This window comes from Andrographis paniculata, unplaced genomic scaffold (assembly GCF_009805555.1).
Source record: "Andrographis paniculata isolate CXL003 unplaced genomic scaffold, ASM980555v1 Contig45END, whole genome shotgun sequence".
Taxonomy (NCBI): Eukaryota; Viridiplantae; Streptophyta; class Magnoliopsida; order Lamiales; family Acanthaceae; genus Andrographis; species Andrographis paniculata.
Genome location: NW_026137579.1, coordinates 474753 through 493882, shown reverse-complemented (window position 1 = coordinate 493882; position 19130 = coordinate 474753). Strand labels below are relative to the sequence as shown.

Sequence of the window (19130 nt, the reverse complement as noted above, 5' to 3'; positions counted from 1 at the left end):
TATATAATATGCTAATATTTTATTTATTTATAAAAAGTTAACTATTTAACGTAAAATATTAATTTTATATTACTAATGCAAATTTGTATATATAATATAAAGAACACATTAAAAAAAAATAAAAAATCAAACCCTATCACATAGAACATAGTATGACATATTTTGTAAAAAAATAAAATGATATTTATTCCACATTGATTTCAACATAGAAATTATAATAATTATTATAAATATAACTATTTATATTAACTTGTACATGTTTTGGTCTTTAAACTACTATAAAAAAATTGTCCCCAAAATTTGAAAATTTAATATCTAATTATTTCTCTTATTATTTTTTTTATATATTTTTTAAGTAATCTATTATTTTTAAATATATAATAATTCGAATAATATGTATTTTTTTACATTTACCAGCTAGTAATACATAGTACTCCCCGTCTCGGAATTAAGTATTCATTTTCTTTTTGCACGTAGTTTTAAAAATATTAGCATTATATTGGGATATAATAGGAATAAAGTAGAAATGACTAAAATAACCTTATTAGTACGTGTGATATAAAGGTAATGACATTTGTGTAATATATTGTAAGTTGTAGGGATATTTGTAATGTTAGGTAGAAAGTACAATTACTAAAAAAAATGGATACTTTGTTATAAGACGGATTAAAATTAAAAAATGGATACTTTGTTATAGGACGAAGGAAGTATTATTTCTAAATATATGACTTCGATGAATAAAATAATACTTTTTTTTTGTCACTCAATGAAGTATTTATTTTTATTTTTTATTATTATATTTAATACTCCATCCGTCCATTTACAATGTTTACATATTTTTATTTTTGGAAGTCCAATTACAAAGTTAACATTTCATTAAATACCCTACTTTTTTTTCACAAATACCTTTACTTTACATCGCATTAGTACTTAAAAAAAAAAAATTAGGATAAAAATATCATTTCACTACTTTTAACTACTCACGTAAATGTAAACCTTGTAAATGGACGGAGGGAGTATTAAAAATATGCACAATATTTTGTATTATACAATACCGTTTACTGATATAAATTGTTGTTGAACACGATTATTGCAAGCATCCTAGCCGTCCATCCATGAGGTAACGATGGAGATATATCTGACAGATACTGAATTTTTGTATTTTTATATTGATAATACATTTCACCATAAAAAAAAAAGTAAATAGATTGAATATCTAATTGTAAATTATCATTAATTGGTGAACTTAATTTCAAATTTTCGTAAAAAAAAAAAAAAAAAAAAAAAGACAAACTTGCTTGATTCCATTAAAATAATTATGACGCAGCAATATATAAAAGAAATTGTACTACGAATGTAATACTACAAAAAAAAATAAAAACCGGGGGAAGGGAAAAAAGCTTCAACGGAGGGGATTAACAGAGGGCGCATTCCATATGTGTCCCAAACGGAGCGCGTCAAGAAACCCTAATTCAATTTCGTCTTCGATTCCCATTAATTGATCATCCATCGTGTTTGATCCACCGATTTCGCTATATATGTATATTTTTTCCCGCACGCGGATTCACCGTTTTTGAAATTGATTATCTGGTGGAAGATTGCGTGCCGTACCCGAAGTCCGACCCAATCACCGTCTCATGATTGCTGATTTGTAATCGGGGACGAATCTATTCGATTGGACCTTCGATTGCGTTCCTTGTGGATCCAGCTACTGGCTTGAGCAGTTTTTTTGTTAGATCTGCGGCTGCTAGCCGAATCAGGCAGTTGATTTTGTCATATGGATGATCTGGATGTGCTGGCCCGCGACTTCGGGCTCGGGGCCCGTGGTAAGGCCAATCCGATGAGGTCTAATCCGGCGGATCGACGATCTGTCGACGATCCGTTGTTCAGCGACGTCTTCGGCGGGCAGCCAAAGTACAGATCGAGCTCGAGCTCTCCGAACAATGACAATTTCTCTCCGACCGGTGACTTTGATTATGATTCTATTTTCCAATCATCGGGCGCCAGTGAGCCGAAGAATGCCAATAGTAGTAGTAAGCCCTCATCGATGCCGGTGTACGATAAGCCCGTTTATGACGAGGATATATTCGATGGGTTGCCCGGTTTGAAGAGCAAATCAGAGGGGTCGAAGGTAAGGTTTGAGGACGATGTGTTTGGATATATGTCATCACCAGCGACAGGTAAAAATCAGAATCAGAATCAGAGCAGCGGTTTGGATGAGCTATTGGGGAATTTGGGGAGTAATGAGAAGTTTGGTGAGAGCAGGAAGAGTAATAGTGTGAAAAGCAATGCAAATTTAGACGGTTTTGATGATTTGCTAGCTGGTTTTGGAAGTGGGAGTTCTGCTGCTAGTAGCAGGTATAAATCTTAATGGTGATGATTGGTTTGGACTTAAAACTGTAGGAATTGCATAGATGAAGTCTAAGTGGTGATGTGTTATATTTATTGTTAGTTGGAAAAACCATTGATAAGGCGTCAGAAATGATCATAGTACCTCTACAAGAAATTACTTACACTTTACTTTTATATTTGGAGCTTTGAGATTTAGTTTGTGGACTGGAAAATGCTTGATGTTGGGAGTTAATGCCTTTTAAATGCTTTTATTAACACTATACAACTACTAAAAATGTTTACTCGAAGGTTGAAGTTTTTTAATTGTAAGGATTGAATTTTCTTGATGTCGGTAATATGATTACAGGTCATTGAAATACCTGTTAAGAAATCTTCATAAACGGGTCAATTAAAATACTAACAAACATTTGATTTAGAGAGATTGTAAGGATAGCATGAGTATTTTGTTTTAGTTCCTGTTAAATATTCCTCTATAATGGTTCGAAATTTCAAAATGTTACTGTGTATGATATGCTGGTCTTGCATAACAGAGAGAGAGCTTGTAATTACGAGGAACTGCTAGAAAATAACGCTTCATGCCACTTTCTTTGTTCTTTTTATGCAAAGATTAATGTTGTCCTGGTTTATTTCAAATGTTATGTTTATGATGAAGGTTTTACTCGATGTTTGAATTCATGGAAGCATATATTTTGAAACAATAGGCTGTAACAGTTTTTATCAACTTCACTGAACCTTGTACTGAACTTTTGAAGTGGCATATTGCATACGTATTATGAAATTAGCATATAGGGAATTATGAATAATGTGTTGCTCTGTTTAATATTCTTATAGTTTATAAGTTCCATTTTTAGGTGCTTGTGGGGCCCATTTAACACATGTATTTGTTGCAGTATCTTTAAGAAGTAACTTTTCTGGTGCAAAGAAAGTATTTCTACTGCTGTCTGACAGAAAATAATGTTTGAGTCATGTATGAAGGAAGTGAAATTCTATATTCTCACTCATCATTTTCTACTTGAATAAGAATCTAATGGTCTTGGTACCACACTAGTTTCAATTTACACCATTTCCTTCTTTGTCACAGTGAGAGGGTTTGGATGATGTTTTAGTGAAGAGAAAATGTGAATACGGTTACATAGGTTACCCATTCTAAAATAATTATTCAACAGATTACTGGAGGCAGTAGATGGCTCTATTTCCTTCTCCCTAGAGAGCTTTCATCCTAGATTAATGCGAATTATGCTAGACCTAAGTAATTCTTAACAACTTATTCTGTAGTCATACAACTAGTTTTTAGGAGGAGAGATTGATATAAAAAATGTATGATATATAAAAGTTCTGACAGCATTTGATTTGTCATGAAGTGCCGTTGTCCCATCCTGATCTACGTTGTCCCATCCTGATCTACTCTCAGATTCTCTGCAATGTTTGCTGTTCTTGAATTCTCGCTCTCTGAATTTGATTTCATACACACCAGATAATTTATTGTGAAACCAAGAATGTGACTTATTATTAATTGCTTTATACTTCTAAACCAACTTGAATGAAGCATCTTCGTTTTTGTGCTTGGCACAGACAAACGCCTGAGTCCAGATGGGGTTCCGTACCAGCTGCTAGTTCTAAACGTGAAGATACCATGCAGAATCCTTTTGTAGTTTTGGAGTCAAGTTCAAATCAGCAATCTTCATCTGGGATGTACACCGATCCATTGGAGGAGATAGGCAAGCTTAATAAATCTAGAAGTGCAAGAGCTGAAGTTTCATCAGTTAGCAGTGGAGCATTTGGTGACTTAGATCCCCTAAGCACTATGGGAAAATCTGCTCATGCTTTTTCTCCCGAGAGGAACAAGAGAGGGAAGGATGTGAGCCCGGCTAGATCAGCAACACCCCAATCTGCTACTGCCAGAGAACCTGTAGGGAACTTTTCCCTTAAAAATCCAGACAATGCAGAGAAGAAAGTTCCAGTAGACAGTTTTCAGGAACCTCCATTATTTGATGTGCCAAATGTTTCTACAGATTTTCAGAAATCTTTTGGTCAAACTGCTCCACCTCCCCCATATTATGAAACAGGCTCGCATGCTGATATGTCTCCAGAAGCTAGTCAAGAACCTCAGACTGATGATATATGGCTTAGTGTATCAGAAATTCCTCTCTTCACACAACCTTCAGCTGCTCCACCGCCATCACGGCCTCCTCCACCCATACCTCGCCAATCTTCGAGGTCAGAAGGTGGCTCCTATTCTTCACGATTGAGAAAGAGGGGTGGTGAATTTTCTTCAACGCCAAGTTATTCCCAACAATCTCAAAGTCCTAAACCAAGCAAACCTGCAGCAAAGAGTACCCCAGTTTCACAGTTTGATGAGCTTGAGGAATTTGCCATGGGAGGGTCACAGCAGAGTTTTGATGACAGTGCTAACCTTCACTTTGGTGCAGATCCTGATGCTTTCTCTGCTGCTGCGGCCTCGGCTGCTGCTATGAAGGATGCCATGGATAAAGCCGAGGCTAAATTTAGACATGCTAAAGAAGTGCGCGAGAGGGAATATGCCAAGGCTGCCAGACATAAGGAATCTGGGCAGGGGGAAAAAGATGAACATGAGGGGCAGGAGAGAGAATTTAGGGAAACTCAGGAGGTCTTAGATCATGAAAGGAAGCAGAGGGAAGAGGAAGAGAAAGAGCGGAAGAGGCTTGAGAGAGATAGAATAAGAGAGATTGAAAGGGAGAAGGCTAGACAGGCTGTAGAAAGGGCTACTCGGGAAGCACGTGAAAGGGCAGCAGCTGATGCACGGGAAAGGGCAGCAGCTGAAGCTCGCATGAAATCTGAAAGGGCTGCTGTCGAGAAGGCAAATGCTGAAGCTCGAGAACGTGCAGAACGAGCTGCAGTTCAGAGGGCACAGGCTGAAGCACGTGAAAGAGCTGCAGCAGAAGCTAAAGAGAGAGCAGAGAAGGCTGCTGCAGAAGCTAGGGAAAGGGCTGCTGCAGCAGATGCCAGGGAGAAAGAACAGCGAGACAAAGCTGCTGCAGCAAAGGCTGAAGCAGAAGCAAGGCGTCGAGCTGAAAGGGCTGCTGTTGAAAGGGCTGCAGCTGAGGCTAGGGAGAGAGCTGCTTCAGAAGCTCGAGAAAGGGCTGCTGCCGCTGCAGCTGCAAAGATGAATCAACAAAAGAATGATAATGATCTGGAAGCCTTTTTCAGCATGGGCCGGGCAAGCAGTGCACCAAGAGCAAGAACAAATACAACCGTATGTATCAGTTTTAAAACATTGCTTTGGATGTTAATTTGGAATGTGAAATCATGTGTCTTATCATGGGGTTCAATAGTTATGATTGTAGATTTAATATATATATATATTTAGGTATATTCTTTTTTGTTTTGTTTATAAATGATTGAATGACATATGGTAAGGTTTAGGAGAACTATTAGTTAATAATGTGTGTATAGGTTTGAATAAGTGTATATGTGTTTATATTGCACTGAGTAAATTTCTAGTTTTGTGTGTGTATAGATGGCAAAATATATTTTGTAGAAATACATGTTTGCTGTGGTGGTGTTTCAGTAAGTTTAGTATGAAGATGTTTTGAATAGGTGTAGGTTTTTGTAAACTAGCATCCAAATCTGGTATGGTAATTTGACAAATCTCTTTTACTCTTTCTTCATTCACCTTGGTACCTTTTCTTTTCCTGGGGTTATATTTCAGGATCCATTTTTCGACCAACAATTCCAGAGCAAGGGTGGATTTGAAGCTGCAAAGAAGACACCACCCTCTAGTGGAGCCTCATCTACCATGAAGAAAGCATCTTCCACTACCAATTTTGATGACCTATCTTCTATTTTTGGAGGTATATTAGCTTGCATGCACGCGGAGTATGAAATGTTACTAGGCATTTACTTCCGGACTGATGTTTCTGCTGTTGCAATGATCTTCCTTTCATAGCTGCACCATCTGGAGAATTCCAGGATGTTGAAGGGGAAACTGAAGACAGAAGAAGAGCCAGGCTGGAACGACACCAACGCACTCAAGAACGAGCGGTATCCGCATTCTTTTGCAAACAATAATTTTATAATTCCATAAAAAAAAATTAATTCTGCAATTTCATCAAAGTTTATGATATTTGAGCACTTCTTTTCTCTCATCCATTTCCTGTTTTCTTTTGGCTGTACTATCTCAGGCAAAAGCATTGGCTGAAAAGAATCAGAGAGACCTCCAAGTGCTGAGAGAACAAGAAGAAAGACATGTGAGTTTCCACTAAAAAGTAGATCATTAAGTGATATCCTTTGTTGATTATTTGAAATATCATGCAATCTATGCCTCAAACTGTGTATGTGTCTAGTTTACTACTATTGTTTAAACCACAAATATATTGCTTTCTTTCTAGTGATTTGGTTAAGATCACATGTGCATCATATTGCATATTTTTATACTTGTGCTTGCACTAAAGTTTCTGACATTTGCATTGATGCTTCTTTATCTGATAACAATCATTTTATTCACAAATGTCACTTTGATTCTTATTGCAAGTACTAATAGATCATGAATGCTCACAAATGTATTTTTACACTGTTAAGGCTATTTTGACAGACTAGGTACTAGATAAAAATCTAAAGAAAATTAGAAGTAATTTACTATGTGACTTCTTTGACAGAAAAACTTAAGTCTCATCCATTTTATAGTTGGGAGATGGACACAATTACTCAGACTTCAGCTGAAGTTTCTGCTTCTTTATTATTTAAACTTGAGCTCTTTAACTGTGTTCAAACTTTAAAAGAGTAAGCTGTTTTGAGGGTTTGGGATTGCTGGTATGTTATATCTGGTTCAGCTGTAGTGGCTTTTCATCTGTTTGATAAAATTTAATTTGATTACAGAGGATTGCGGAGACGTTAGATATTGAAATAAAGCGTTGGGCTGCCGGAAAAGAAGGAAATTTGCGTGCTCTGCTGTCGACTCTGCAATATGTATGTCCAAATATCTTCTTATTCCACATCTACCATTTAGATGGAAGTAAACTCAAATTTTGTACTTGTGTTGTTTTTTAGTGTTCCATGTGCTTCTGACAGCGTAGTTGTATCAAAATGCATTTGCTTTGTGCAATGAATATGCATATTAATGATTTTTCCTGGATGACAGGTGCTCTGGCCCGAATGCGGCTGGCAGCCTGTTTCTTTGACAGATCTCATTACGGGTGCCGCAGTTAAAAAGGCTTATCGAAAAGCTACTCTTTGCATTCACCCCGACAAGGTCCAACAAAAGGGTGCCACCCTCCAACAGAAGTACATTGCTGAAAAGGTCTTTGACCTGCTCAAGGTATTATTCAATCATGCTCTTTTATTCGATCTTTTCTGCATAATAAATTTGCTGGTTTCCCTGGGTTTTTTTTTCATTGCCATTTTTGTGATGAAATTTCCTGATAATTCAAACTATTTTATTTTTTTAAACAGGAAGCCTGGAATAAATTTAACTCCGAGGAGCTCTTCTAAATATTTTCATGAAACATTGATCTTCTATGTGCTACCTATGAACTGCGCTATATGATCCAAGTAAACTCTCAGACTATTCTCACAATATTTATCTGCATTGATGATTGGATGGATGCATCAATCTTTTTGGGCTGTTTTCAAAGTCCCGGTTGTGAAAAGAGACAGACATCAATGCCCACTTGGATGCGTGGATGGATGGCTTGTGTACATGTATGCCAACTGTATATTTTGATATATCGAGGCCACAGATATAAGGGAGGTATGGCTTGAACGAGTGTTTGGTATAGAATAGCCTTGTTTTGTCGTCAGTCTGTTCGTCTCTCTTCCTCGTGCTGCTATATGACTAAGTTTAATTGCCTTTGACGACGCACACAGAACCAGGTGATTGATTGTCTTCTTGTCTGTCCGCCTGCCTGTCATGGTGTTATTTCTTTCCCCCATTTTTGGTTTTCCTTGTCTTTGTCGACCTTATTCATTTGTTGCGTCGTGTGCGTGTACGTGTGCGTGTGTCTGTGTAATTGTGTTCAAGTTAAGAGATTCATGTGAAATGCATTTGTTTTGTTTAATACTGCTTGTTATCATATATACTATTATTTGTTTGTGTTAGTTCATTCATTTTTGTACTCAATTCTTTTGTATTTTTTTTTTTTATTTATTTCGAAGCTGTTTTGGTTTCATTTTATTGAGAAATATGTATTAATGGTGCGGTTTGTGAAAAGATTGGTTAGTTAGTTCTAATTCGAGATATATTCGATTGATTGTCAAGCCAGAGTAGATTCCATTTCATGATGCACAATATATCCCTAGATTATGAATTATGAGGTCTCTCTCTTTCCATATATATATACAAATATTTATTCCCTTTCTGAAATTACTAAAATGTTTATTTATATATCCAAATGAAAAGCGTTAGTAAATTACTTGTCCACTTATATCAGTGTGTTATCTATTACTTAGGAGTGTATGTATATCTAATCTTTTTTTATAGTATATTTTAGAACTAAATTCGTATATTGAATTACATAAGTAAATACTTAATATTAATTAATTTTAGTTAAAAATATCTATTATTAATAGAAATTTGATAATAGGTGTTTTTTTTAGTTTCTATTAGTTTTTTTACTGTTAATTAATGTACATAATCTTTTTGTCTTCGATTTCGTTTTTTAAAAAAGCAACAGCATATAATAATATAAATACAAACATAGTATATTGTTGATTTATATTGGAAAATATTAATTTTACATGATGGAATTAAATATAGTATATTATTATATTATATATAAAGAAATTGGTGAACAAAACTATATTTACTAATTATTTATTAATATAAATATAAAAATACTTTCCGCACACGAGGTTGGCATGGCACGTGATCTTCCCTGCTACGACTGTATACGTGTATGCGAACGCAATTACCCATTACGTCTACAAACGGGTCGGGTCATATTGCGTCCTGGGGTTTTGTGATTTAGGAGGAAGGGTTTTTGTCAGTCTCAGCCGAGCCGCTCCCACCAGCTGCTGAAAGAAGAAACGAACAAGGGAGGTCGGATTTCTTCTTCCTTTTGATTCGATTCTGATATCAGAATCAAGAGAGTTTCACTTTGTTTTGGGATCGGCAGTGAACACCGGCTATGGCAACGCTCATTTCCCCGCCGCCAGCCACCGCAACGACCGCTCCAGCTTCGAACTCGGCCGATGCTGCCCTGCCTCAGCAGGAGAAGGTGGATTATCTAAGTCTGCCTTGTCCCATTCCGTATGAAGAAATTCATCGGGAAGCTCTCAGTTCGTGCTTCTTCCTTTTTATTGTTATTATTATTATTATTATTATTATTATTATTATTATTATTATTATTATTATTATTTTCAGTCTCTCTTCCATTTTGATTGTTGTATTGGTTTCTGTTTTTATATGGCTAATATGTAGATTTCTATATGAGTAATGCGAGGGCACGCGATTCATTTTTCCCCCGTATTGTGTTGCTCGGAAACCCTAATTAAACTGAAATGCTTTTTGAGCGTAGAAATAGAGACTCCGTTTCGGTTTTATGTAATCTGGTAATATGAACTTCTTAGAGTTGGCAGCTGCGCGAGCTTGATGGGAGCATAGGGTTTAATATTTTAAGCCATTCTGTAATTTTCAGTGTTTTTTATAGCTAGTTTTCTTAGTTTCTCTTTAGTGAGTGACTTTGGCCATTAGAAGCTCGAAAATATCCTGTTTAACTGAAAGTAGAAACTTATAAAAGCAGTGAATATTTACTGCGTTCTGAGAATTGTAATCTTAAATGAAGTTGTTTATACTTGGTTCATCAATTTTCATTTTGAAGAATTTAAGATTGCAAGAAAGTTTTGACAAATATTTATTTTGTAATTGCATTGGTTATTACTGGCAGTGTCCTTGAAGCCTGAGCTCTTTGAAGGAATGCGGTTTGATTTTACCAAAGGACTCAATCAGAAATTTTCACTCAGCCATAGGTGATTTTGTTTTCCATTTACTATATTGATTTGATCTTTTATCTCATTTACATTACCCAGATTGCGGCTCTAATTTAGTTGTAATTGATGTGCTTTTTCATTTGTATCAGTGTGATGATGGGACCTACAGAGATTCCTTCCCAGTCTGCTGAAGCTATTAAGATTCCAACAGCACACTATGAGTTTGGTGCTAATTTTATAGACCCTAAGGTATTTTTGAGGGTTCCGATTCAATTTCTGAAATCGAAAAGCTTGCTCGATTGTTCTTTGAAGAATCTCTTATTCTTTTGACAGTTGATGCTATTTGGTAGAGTGATGACAGATGGGAGATTAAATGCAAGACTGAAGTGTGATTTGACTGAGGATCTTACTCTCAAGGGCAATGCTCAAGTTGGCTTATTATATGTTTCTTTTTTTTATGAGCCAACGACTGTTAATGGTTCTTCCAAGATATAAATGTCCATCCAGCCAAGTTAAATGATGTCTTATCTGTTCTCTGCAGCTAACAAATGAGCCACATATGTCGCATGGCATGTTCAATTTTGATTACAAGGTAGTGCTTTGTTGGTAGTCTCAATCTTAAGGGGGGTTTTGGAGCACCTGAAATGCATTTGAAGTTTTTCTATATATGTCCTAAACTGAAATGGTTCAGCATATCCTGCAAATATTACACTGACATTCATACATTTCAATTGGTGCCAATTTGATTATGTAATTGAAGTTATAAACAGCTTATTATGATTATGCACAGGGATCAGACTACAGGACTCAGTTTCAAGTGGGGAATGGTGCCTTATTTGGAGCAAGTTACATACAGGTGAATGATGGATATGCTGTTTTGAAAAATATTTGTTTGAAGATTAATGAAGCCACGTTTAAATTTCAGTAAGTTGGATATCATGAGAGAATATTTCAAGTTTTCAGCTACCATTGTCAAATTAATTGACGAAAGAGTAGAATTAAATATTGCAACTATTCTAAGTGATCTCCACTTGCAGTTTTGAAGTTAGTAATAGATGATCCTGGTGTCTTCTAAGTGCTGGTTGGATTCATTTGTATTGTGTTGCGATTAGGCTTCAACTAATGTCATCACTTCTCATTTAAATGCAAATGACACTTTATTTGTAGAATCATGGATAGCACTCTCAAACTAGCTTTTCAGTTATGTGAACTGTACTTCTTTTTCCTTTTGTATTGCACTGTGACTGAAATTTGAGTTTTCCATAGAATTTGGCTGGTCCATTATTAGAAAATACCACAGGAGAAAAGCTAGTATAAGTAATGGCTGTAAGCACTGACATACTAGTTTTCTCTAATCAATTGAATATGTGCAGCTCAAGAAACTTGAATGTTTCACTTGTCTTATAGCATTGACTTGAGGAAAGAGAAAGTTGTGGCATGAGTTTCAACAATGTTGACCGACTTCTTTTATTTATTTGTTTTTTTTTTCCTCCCAATGTATGTTTGCAGAGTGTGACACCTCATTTATCCTTGGGTGGTGAAGTATTCTGGGCTGGTCAACATCGAAAATCTGGCATCGGATATGCTCTGCGTTACAACACTGCTAAGATGGTGCAATTCTTGATTCGATTTTTTTTTTTTAAATTATTTGAACAACTTGTTGAAGTCTGAATTCTTAATAATATTCCATCTGCTTATCATCCCTTATATATTTGTCAAAGCAGAGAGTGTCAATTTCTTTCTGCAACTTCAATTTTCTTTTCAGTTCCTTAGTGTTGAAGTCATTGTGCAATAAATTCCTGATTTAAGAGGGGGCATCTGATGCTACTGAATGTTTATCCCCATGTATGAGGCCATGTTTTCATGGAAGTGGTTAATACAAATGGAAGCTTACATGTTTTTATTGTGGGGCTTTAACCAGTTAAGTAAGGTATTTGTCATCGAATCAGTCTCAAATTATAGACGTTTTCTTATGCAGGTTGCAACTGGTCAAGTTGCTAGCACTGGTATGGTTGCTCTGAGTTATGTCCAGAAAGTGTCCGAAAAGGTGAAATAAGTATCTTATTATTTTCTTTTTAATACATTAATGTTCTACACTTCTTTTTTGTCATTCTTCTTTCATTTCCTGAGCTGTTTCTTTTGCATTTAGGTTTCTCTGGCCTCGGACTTCATGTATAACTACATGTCTAGAGATGTCACAGCCAGCTTCGGTTATGATTATATCCTTAGGCAGGTAAATTTCATTCGGTAAAAGTTCAAGTTTCTTGCATTGTAGGTCCTCGATTCAGGTGTCTGGAGCTTTTTTCATGAAATTCTATATCCAACTTAACGATGAATTCCTATTCTTTTCTGTTGCAATTAGATTTCAAATGTTCTCACCGCAATTGGAAGGCTCTTGTGTTGATTGCTTTATTGCAATTTTTCTTTTTTCGACCCACAACTATCTTCGGATATCTCATGTATCTTTCGCTTCTTAACATTTTATTCCCTGGTCTTTATGGTAGTGCCGTTTGAGAGGAAAGATTGATTCCAATGGTGTTGTGGCTGCATTCCTCGAAGAGCGATTTAACATGGGCCTTAACTTTCTTCTTTCTGCTGAGGTAATGATGGCCAAAAAGTTTTATAAACTCCACCCCCTCGGGTTTCTTTTTCCATCTTTCTATAACTTAGAAATCCATGTCTTGCAGATCGATCACAGGAAGAAAGACTACAAGTTCGGGTTTGGACTGACTGTCGGAGAATAGAATAGACACTGCATACAATTGGTTCCAATTTGCACTGCCCCATCGATCGATGAACGGGCTATGGTGAGTGAGGGATTCCTTTGTACCCTCGGACAACAAAATAATGGAAGATTCTTTTTTGTTTATTTTTTATGATTTTGTACTGTAGACTGCTATAGGTGAGTTGCATTGGTTTAATGACAAAACAAGCCTTTTTTGTATTTGATTCAGATTCCCAGAAAACTATTATGGATCTTCTTGTTCGATGAAATACAAATTTTGTTCAAATTCAGATTCAAATTTGTTATAGGTGCACTTCAGATCCAAATTTAATCCTCCACAGAAAAGCCATTGTGTTGACAGCTGACTTTCTGTTAGTCAAGTTCAGCCATGAATAATTCCATTTATCCATTCAAAGCTCTGAAGAAATCCATTTCCATGGCTGCTTCCCAACAACCCCTATTCCAACTTTCTCCTCCATAGCCCCATCATTTCATGGTGCCTGGTTTCTTTAATAGGCTTCCGTCTCCCCTTTTTGCGGTTGAGTTTTTTCTCGTGGAGGTGGCAGTTGGTTGGGAATCAGTTAGACCTCCATTGAATTCCTTTCTGCTTTTTTCTGGTAAATTCCTAACTGAATGTGGCGACGTTTGTTGAATTATCAATACGCACGCGCACGCACACACCATATGCATGAATGACCGTTCCGGAATTTCTCCTGCAGCATTTGTTTTCCTCCGTTCAAGCTTGGAGACAGAGGATCATGGCGGTTCGCGCTATTGTTCCGGCCAATTTGCTACACTGGCTCTTCTCCGTTTCCGCCGGAATTATTATGTGCAGAGCTGTAAGTCTTGGAATTGCAAAGTTCGATTTCTAGAAATGCTCCGATTTGAATCGAATTTTCACTTCCAAGTTGCAACAGATTTTGATATCGAATCGAACAGTTTGTTTGTTTCCAATTCCAATTTTTCTGAGTAATAGAAATTTGTAATTTGGTGTTGAAGGTGTTTGGCTTCACATCAGCATTCAGTTCTTCGTTTTTCAAAGGTTACCCCAAACTGAGCCCTCAAGAGAAGCTCGAATGGAACAACAGGTTATATACTTACATACATAGATACACTGCGAACTTCATGGTAATCCTGAATTCCTGATATTCATCTGCTTCTGAACTAATGAAATTCCTTCGAAATCGAAAACTCGTTGTTTCTCTGCAGAGGATGCTCTACTTTCCACGCCATTGTTGTGGCTGCTTCTTCTCTGTATCTCTTGGTCTTCTCGGATCTGTTTGTCGATACTGAAACCGAGATGATGATCAACAGAACATCGACTTTGTCCGACACTGTACTCGGAGTATGAATGCTTCATCTCTATGCTTTTAGTTTGCCTAATTCGTTGTTTAGTCAACATAGATTTGAATTTTCTTACAGCCTGACTGACTCCCTAACGGCGCAGGTTTCCATCGGATACTTCCTCGCCGATTTGGCGCAACTTGTTTATCACTATCCAGCTTTAGGCGGGATGGAGTATGTAAGTATATAAACACAATCCCCCGGCTTGTCCAATATTATCGATCCCTATGCTGCATCGATGTAATATTGACCATAGCTCGACGTTCTTTTTGTCGATGTTGGACTGCTTGTTCTGTTTTCGGGTAATGGCGATGGCATAACATACTCGTCTTTTCTTGGTGTAGTTCATTCATCACGGACTTTCCGTGTTCTCCATCGTTCTATCCCTCTTGACCGGACAAGCACAAGCCTACACGCTCATGATTCTGCTCACTGAAATCACGACTCCATTCGTTAATCTGCGATGGTATGTATCCTCTACAAGCATAAATTCTGTCGACTGGCTCCTCGTTCTATCTCTTAGTCGAACTTATATATATATATATGTGTGTGTGTGTGTAGGTATCTTCATGTTGCTGGCTTGAACAATTCGAAGATCTACATTTTAAACGGCGTTGCCTTGTTCATCGGATGGCTGGTAGTTATGCCTGTCTCTCTATATATATGTATCGAACTTTTTATTCGATTTCCAAAGATTCAAGCTATCCAAAATGTTACATTAGCTTTATTGATTCATTCATTCGATGGGTGCTAACAATGTAACTGATCGATGTTTCTCAGGTTGCGAGGATTCTATTGTTCGTGTACTTTTCCTTCCACATGTTCGTTCACTTCGATCAGGTGATCACACAATCGAATGTTTATAACTGCTCGCTATTCTTACCTCTCATTCAACGATGTGATGCAATGTTTTGTTGCTCCGTTACATTATTCGAGCTCAGGTGAAGGCCGTCTTCTGGTTGTGCTTCTACACATTGATTACGGTGCCTTTGTCGCTGGCGGTGATGAACCTCGTGTGGTTCTGGAAAATCGCCAAAGGAATGACGAAGACGTTGAGGAAGGCTCGACACTGTGGATAGGTTTGACAACTCTGAAATGACCCTGCACAGCTGCTAATATTGCCTGTAAGTTTGTCGCGCCGCGGCGCCATTCTTAGTCCCTGGTTCGATACTAGCCAGTCGACGATATTCAATTCGACGATGTATAGTGAAAAATATGGACACAATTATACTGTGAGAAATGGAAAAACATGATCACATAGTGTTGTTTAGAAGAACTGAATTTTAAGATCATAGTAAGAAAATCTGACTGAAATTACTAAATGTTTAGATTGAATCATATGTTCGTACATAATTCACAGTCGATACTTTTTTGAGTATCTAATTTTTTAATACCAACATAATAACTTGCAAAGTATGCGAAGTAAATGTAAGTCATGGTGTGTTGGTATATTTATGTTTTTACAGTGTCTAACATATACGGTAATTTTTTTTACTCTTGTAACTCTATTTTCTGAAAGTAAAAATGATATTAATGAACGAATGGAAAAAAAATATATGCGGGCTTGAAACGAATAAGTAAAGAATGAAAGGGCTATTATGAAATTATCCGTTTATTGGCAAAACTTGTTATCTTCACTACTGAGAGCAGACGCAAACGAGCACAAAAATGGCGTCTTCTGCTCCGTGGAGTTTCACGGCAATTCGGGCGGCTCTGCCGCCCGTCAATTCATCTCCGTCGCGTCCTTCTCCTTGCTGTCTGACCGGGCATTCCCCTTCCGGGCTGAGATTGTCCAGGTCCAGGTCCAGACCCGGCCCGCGGCCTCTCAACGCCTTTGTGGGTCTAGCACCTTTGCACCCCCTTCTGGCCCTCTCTTCCGATCAAGGTACTGAATTTTCTTCGTTCGAATGTTCAATTTAATGTGTGCTAATCCGTATTTGTGCGTCTAGGAGTTGTAAATGGTTGCAATTTGTGAGTTTTTATGTCTTTGTTTTGAAGATGCCTTCTTCTTTGTAATAGGGTTTTTTTTTTTTTTTTTTTTTTTCCCATTGTTTTCATTTATTGTGTTAGATACTTTCTTCTGTTAGAATACACGTATATATCTGCATTTGGAATTTGGTAGTGTAAAAAGATCAGATTGATTGTTTAGAACTTTAGATGCCTTGATAGAGAGATGACATAGTTTCAATGTTTCTACATTTCATTCACTATAAATTGAATTCCTATCTTAGCAAAAGCATACATAATTTCTAACACATATTTTACACTTTACACAGTTTTGAAATAGTTTTAAATGGATGTTGGTGTGTTATTGAATAGTCGTCACACGTGAATGTTTGAGTTTGTATTGGTTTAAGTCGATGGTTTGCCGCCGTTGGTAGTCTATAGCTAATTCCAAACAGGAGTCATGTTCGATGTTAGCAAAATGGAATGGAATGTATCTTTGCTGAGCTTTAACCTTGAAGGAGAGCCAAATTTTGGATTTTTTAGAGATGTGAATTTGAACGGTAGACACGACGAATTCAACGCAAAAGAAAGATGTACTGATTTTCATGTCCATTTTATGTTCAATTGCTTTGATTGAATTGTGTTATAGATGATGAATCTTATGTTTCTATGTGTAATCATCCTTGTTCTGACTTATTGTCTAAAAGTGGGAGAGATAATTTTCTGTGTTTATGTATTTTAGTCGCAATCGGATCATTTCTTGCCAAATTCGAATTGGCGACTAGAATAAGTTGTCCATCTCTGTCTATTCTAACGTTTATCATCATTGTGTCATCCAGTAATGTTTTGATTCTACCATGTTCGTAATTTGTTTCCATTTCTACAACTTTTACTTCGAACTTCATACAATATCATCCACTATCGATAGAATCATTGTTGAATTATAAGCAATATTCTAGCTAAATTTATGCTATTCATTAGAATTTGAGACCTCTTAAATTTTCAGATCAATAAGATTAAAATATTCCCAACACTCACTCACTCAAGTTTGCAGAATCAACGAGCTTCGAACAGTGTTTCTCCGGGGTCAACAATGGCAGCCGTGTATATGCCATGAGGCACGGGAGGAAGGTTCCAAAACTAAACCGACCCCCAGATCAGCGCAAGGCGCTCCTACGAGGCTTAACAACTCAGCTTCTGAAGTATGGGCGTATAAAGACCACGAGAGCCCGAGCAAGCGCAATGAGAAAGTACGTCGACAAAATGATCACGCTGGCCAAGGATGGGTCTCTTCACAAGAGAAGGCAAGCGCTCGGGTTCATCTATGAGAAGCAAATAGTGCACGCGTTGTTCGCGGAGGTGGGGGAGAGGTACGGAGACAGAGAGGGCGGGTATACGAGGATAATCCGGACGTTGCCGAGGAGAGGAGACAATGCACCCATGGCTTTCATTGAGCTTGTCTGATTTGAGGTTAGCTAGCTACCTTGCTTGTTTTGTTTGTATGTTGTCATTTAGTATTTTGGAATTCGCATTGATATTATTATGTACTTGGTTGTTCATATTTGCATATTTCGCATTTGAACTTGGCAATGCTTAAAGAGTTATTTATGTCGGAGATAAATTGCATTTTATCAAAAATATAAAAGCATTTGTTTTTTTATTTATTTATTTTTTTTTGGTATTATGTTTTGTTGTAAATTTATTTATTTGTTTTTATTTTTAATTTTATTTCTGTAACGTCCAAAAGTTGAATTCAAACTTCAAGGGAAGAGAGAAATTATGGGAAGAGAGAAATTATGTGCCATGAGATCATCTCCTAGTCGGTTGTACCAAAAATGGGGGGAGGGGCTCCAACTCACCCCCAAATCCCCTCATTTTTGCAGGAATCTACAGGGTTACTCTACTCCATTTTTCAAGTTGAGTTTTTGCGGTGTTTTTTTTATATTTTTGGTATTTTTTTTTTGTGTATTGTATCATTTTAATTTTTTAGTAGATGATATATAATTTTATATTTTAAAAGTTTGTATGTAATTTTATTTTATTTTGAAAAATAATGTATAATTTTTTTTTTAAAAAGTGATATAATTTTAGTTTTTGGAAAGTAATATATAATTTTATTTTTTAAATTGATATATAATTTTACTGTTTGAAAAGTGATATAATTTTTATTTTTTAAAAATTGATATGTAATTTTATTTTTTAAATTAAGGTGTAATTTTACTGTGTAAAAAGTTATGTTTAATTTTTATTTGTAATAGTTATTAATTATAAATGTTAATTTTTATATATGTAATTTTTAAATAATTTATAAATTATATGTGTATGGATCTAACGTAAAAATAAATTAAAGTTGGGGTGTAATTTATAAATATGAAAAATTATATAAAATAATATAAAAGAAGAATATATAGAAAATATATAAAAAATTAAAATTTAACGGTAGCAACTGCAAAGATGGAGTGAACGTTGAAGATTGCCTGAATTTAAACAAGATTGAGATATGTCCATTATTTTAAAATTAGTAAAACGTGGAAGGCGAAATTGCATAATATTTTAGTTTTATAGTATTTTAAAATTTGTATTAGACTTGTTCATGTTTTAATTTTCATAAACTGTCTCTAATTTTTTTTTATGATTTCATAAATTTGTAGGCGTTAGAAATTAGGAATAAAAACATTTCAAATTATAAATATACTTATTATCTTTATATTTAGCTTGAAGTAATAGTAAAATTATAAATGTACTTCTTTCTATATTTAGCTAGAAGCAATAGTAAAAATATATTTAAAAATAGTTGTGAAAGTAAAAATAAATTATTTTTATAAAATTTTTAAAAATTGTATTATTTTAATTTTATAAA

General features: G+C 35.9%; 4 protein-coding genes across 4 annotated transcripts; all 4 read left to right on the top strand.

Moving 5' to 3' along the window:
* Positions 1–1367: 1367 nt before the first annotated feature.
* On the top strand, positions 1368–8446 carry LOC127251998 (auxilin-related protein 2-like). Its single transcript, XM_051275991.1, has 8 exons — positions 1368–2358; positions 3925–5584; positions 6041–6182; positions 6278–6372; positions 6513–6578; positions 7207–7296; positions 7469–7645; positions 7780–8446. The coding sequence occupies exons 1-8, from the start codon at positions 1778–1780 to the stop codon at positions 7816–7818; spliced, it is 2850 nt and encodes a 949-aa protein (XP_051131948.1). The 5' UTR covers positions 1368–1777; the 3' UTR covers positions 7819–8446.
* Positions 8447–9234: 788 nt separating this feature from the next.
* On the top strand, positions 9235–13200 carry LOC127251999 (mitochondrial import receptor subunit TOM40-1). The gene is made up of 12 exons (XM_051275992.1): positions 9235–9364; positions 9441–9603; positions 10212–10293; positions 10404–10503; positions 10588–10683; positions 10796–10846; positions 11045–11110; positions 11764–11865; positions 12233–12301; positions 12404–12487; positions 12759–12854; positions 12942–13200. Exons 2-12 carry the CDS (start codon positions 9453–9455, stop codon positions 12996–12998), a joined length of 954 nt encoding a protein of 317 aa, XP_051131949.1. The 5' UTR covers positions 9235–9364; positions 9441–9452; the 3' UTR covers positions 12999–13200.
* A 115-nt stretch (positions 13201–13315) lies between these two features.
* Positions 13316–15735, top strand: LOC127252000 (uncharacterized). The gene is made up of 9 exons (XM_051275993.1): positions 13316–13596; positions 13699–13818; positions 13979–14067; positions 14189–14324; positions 14427–14501; positions 14668–14789; positions 14885–14960; positions 15104–15163; positions 15265–15735. Exons 2-9 carry the CDS (start codon positions 13738–13740, stop codon positions 15400–15402), a joined length of 777 nt encoding a protein of 258 aa, XP_051131950.1. The 5' UTR covers positions 13316–13596; positions 13699–13737; the 3' UTR covers positions 15403–15735.
* A 255-nt stretch (positions 15736–15990) lies between these two features.
* LOC127252001 (50S ribosomal protein L17, chloroplastic) lies at positions 15991–17929 on the top strand. The gene is made up of 2 exons (XM_051275994.1): positions 15991–16208; positions 17325–17929. Exons 1-2 carry the CDS (start codon positions 15992–15994, stop codon positions 17732–17734), a joined length of 627 nt encoding a protein of 208 aa, XP_051131951.1. The 5' UTR covers position 15991; the 3' UTR covers positions 17735–17929.
* Positions 17930–19130: the final 1201 nt, after the last annotated feature.

What these genes read in the sequence shown, in the direction of transcription:
- LOC127251998 (XM_051275991.1), top strand. Translation starts at nt 1,778, where the DNA reads ATGGATGATCTGGATGTGCTGGCCCGCGACTTCGGGCTCGGGGCCCGT. An exon ending in AGTTCTGCTGCTAGTAGCAG is followed by an intron (nt 2,359 to 3,924) that starts GTATAAATCTTA and finishes TGCTTGGCACAG; the next exon opens with ACAAACGCCTGAGTCCAGAT. An exon ending in AGGTCTTTGACCTGCTCAAG is followed by an intron (nt 7,646 to 7,779) that starts GTATTATTCAAT and finishes TTTTTTAAACAG; the next exon opens with GAAGCCTGGAATAAATTTAA.
- LOC127251999 (XM_051275992.1), top strand. Translation starts at nt 9,453, where the DNA reads ATGGCAACGCTCATTTCCCCGCCGCCAGCCACCGCAACGACCGCTCCA. An exon ending in AATTCATCGGGAAGCTCTCA is followed by an intron (nt 9,604 to 10,211) that starts GTTCGTGCTTCT and finishes TATTACTGGCAG; the next exon opens with TGTCCTTGAAGCCTGAGCTC. An exon ending in GTTACAACACTGCTAAGATG is followed by an intron (nt 11,866 to 12,232) that starts GTGCAATTCTTG and finishes TTTCTTATGCAG; the next exon opens with GTTGCAACTGGTCAAGTTGC.
- LOC127252000 (XM_051275993.1), top strand. Translation starts at nt 13,738, where the DNA reads ATGGCGGTTCGCGCTATTGTTCCGGCCAATTTGCTACACTGGCTCTTC. An exon ending in CTTTAGGCGGGATGGAGTAT is followed by an intron (nt 14,502 to 14,667) that starts GTAAGTATATAA and finishes TTCTTGGTGTAG; the next exon opens with TTCATTCATCACGGACTTTC. An exon ending in CCATTCGTTAATCTGCGATG is followed by an intron (nt 14,790 to 14,884) that starts GTATGTATCCTC and finishes GTGTGTGTGTAG; the next exon opens with GTATCTTCATGTTGCTGGCT.
- LOC127252001 (XM_051275994.1), top strand. Translation starts at nt 15,992, where the DNA reads ATGGCGTCTTCTGCTCCGTGGAGTTTCACGGCAATTCGGGCGGCTCTG. An exon ending in GGCCCTCTCTTCCGATCAAG is followed by an intron (nt 16,209 to 17,324) that starts GTACTGAATTTT and finishes TCAAGTTTGCAG; the next exon opens with AATCAACGAGCTTCGAACAG.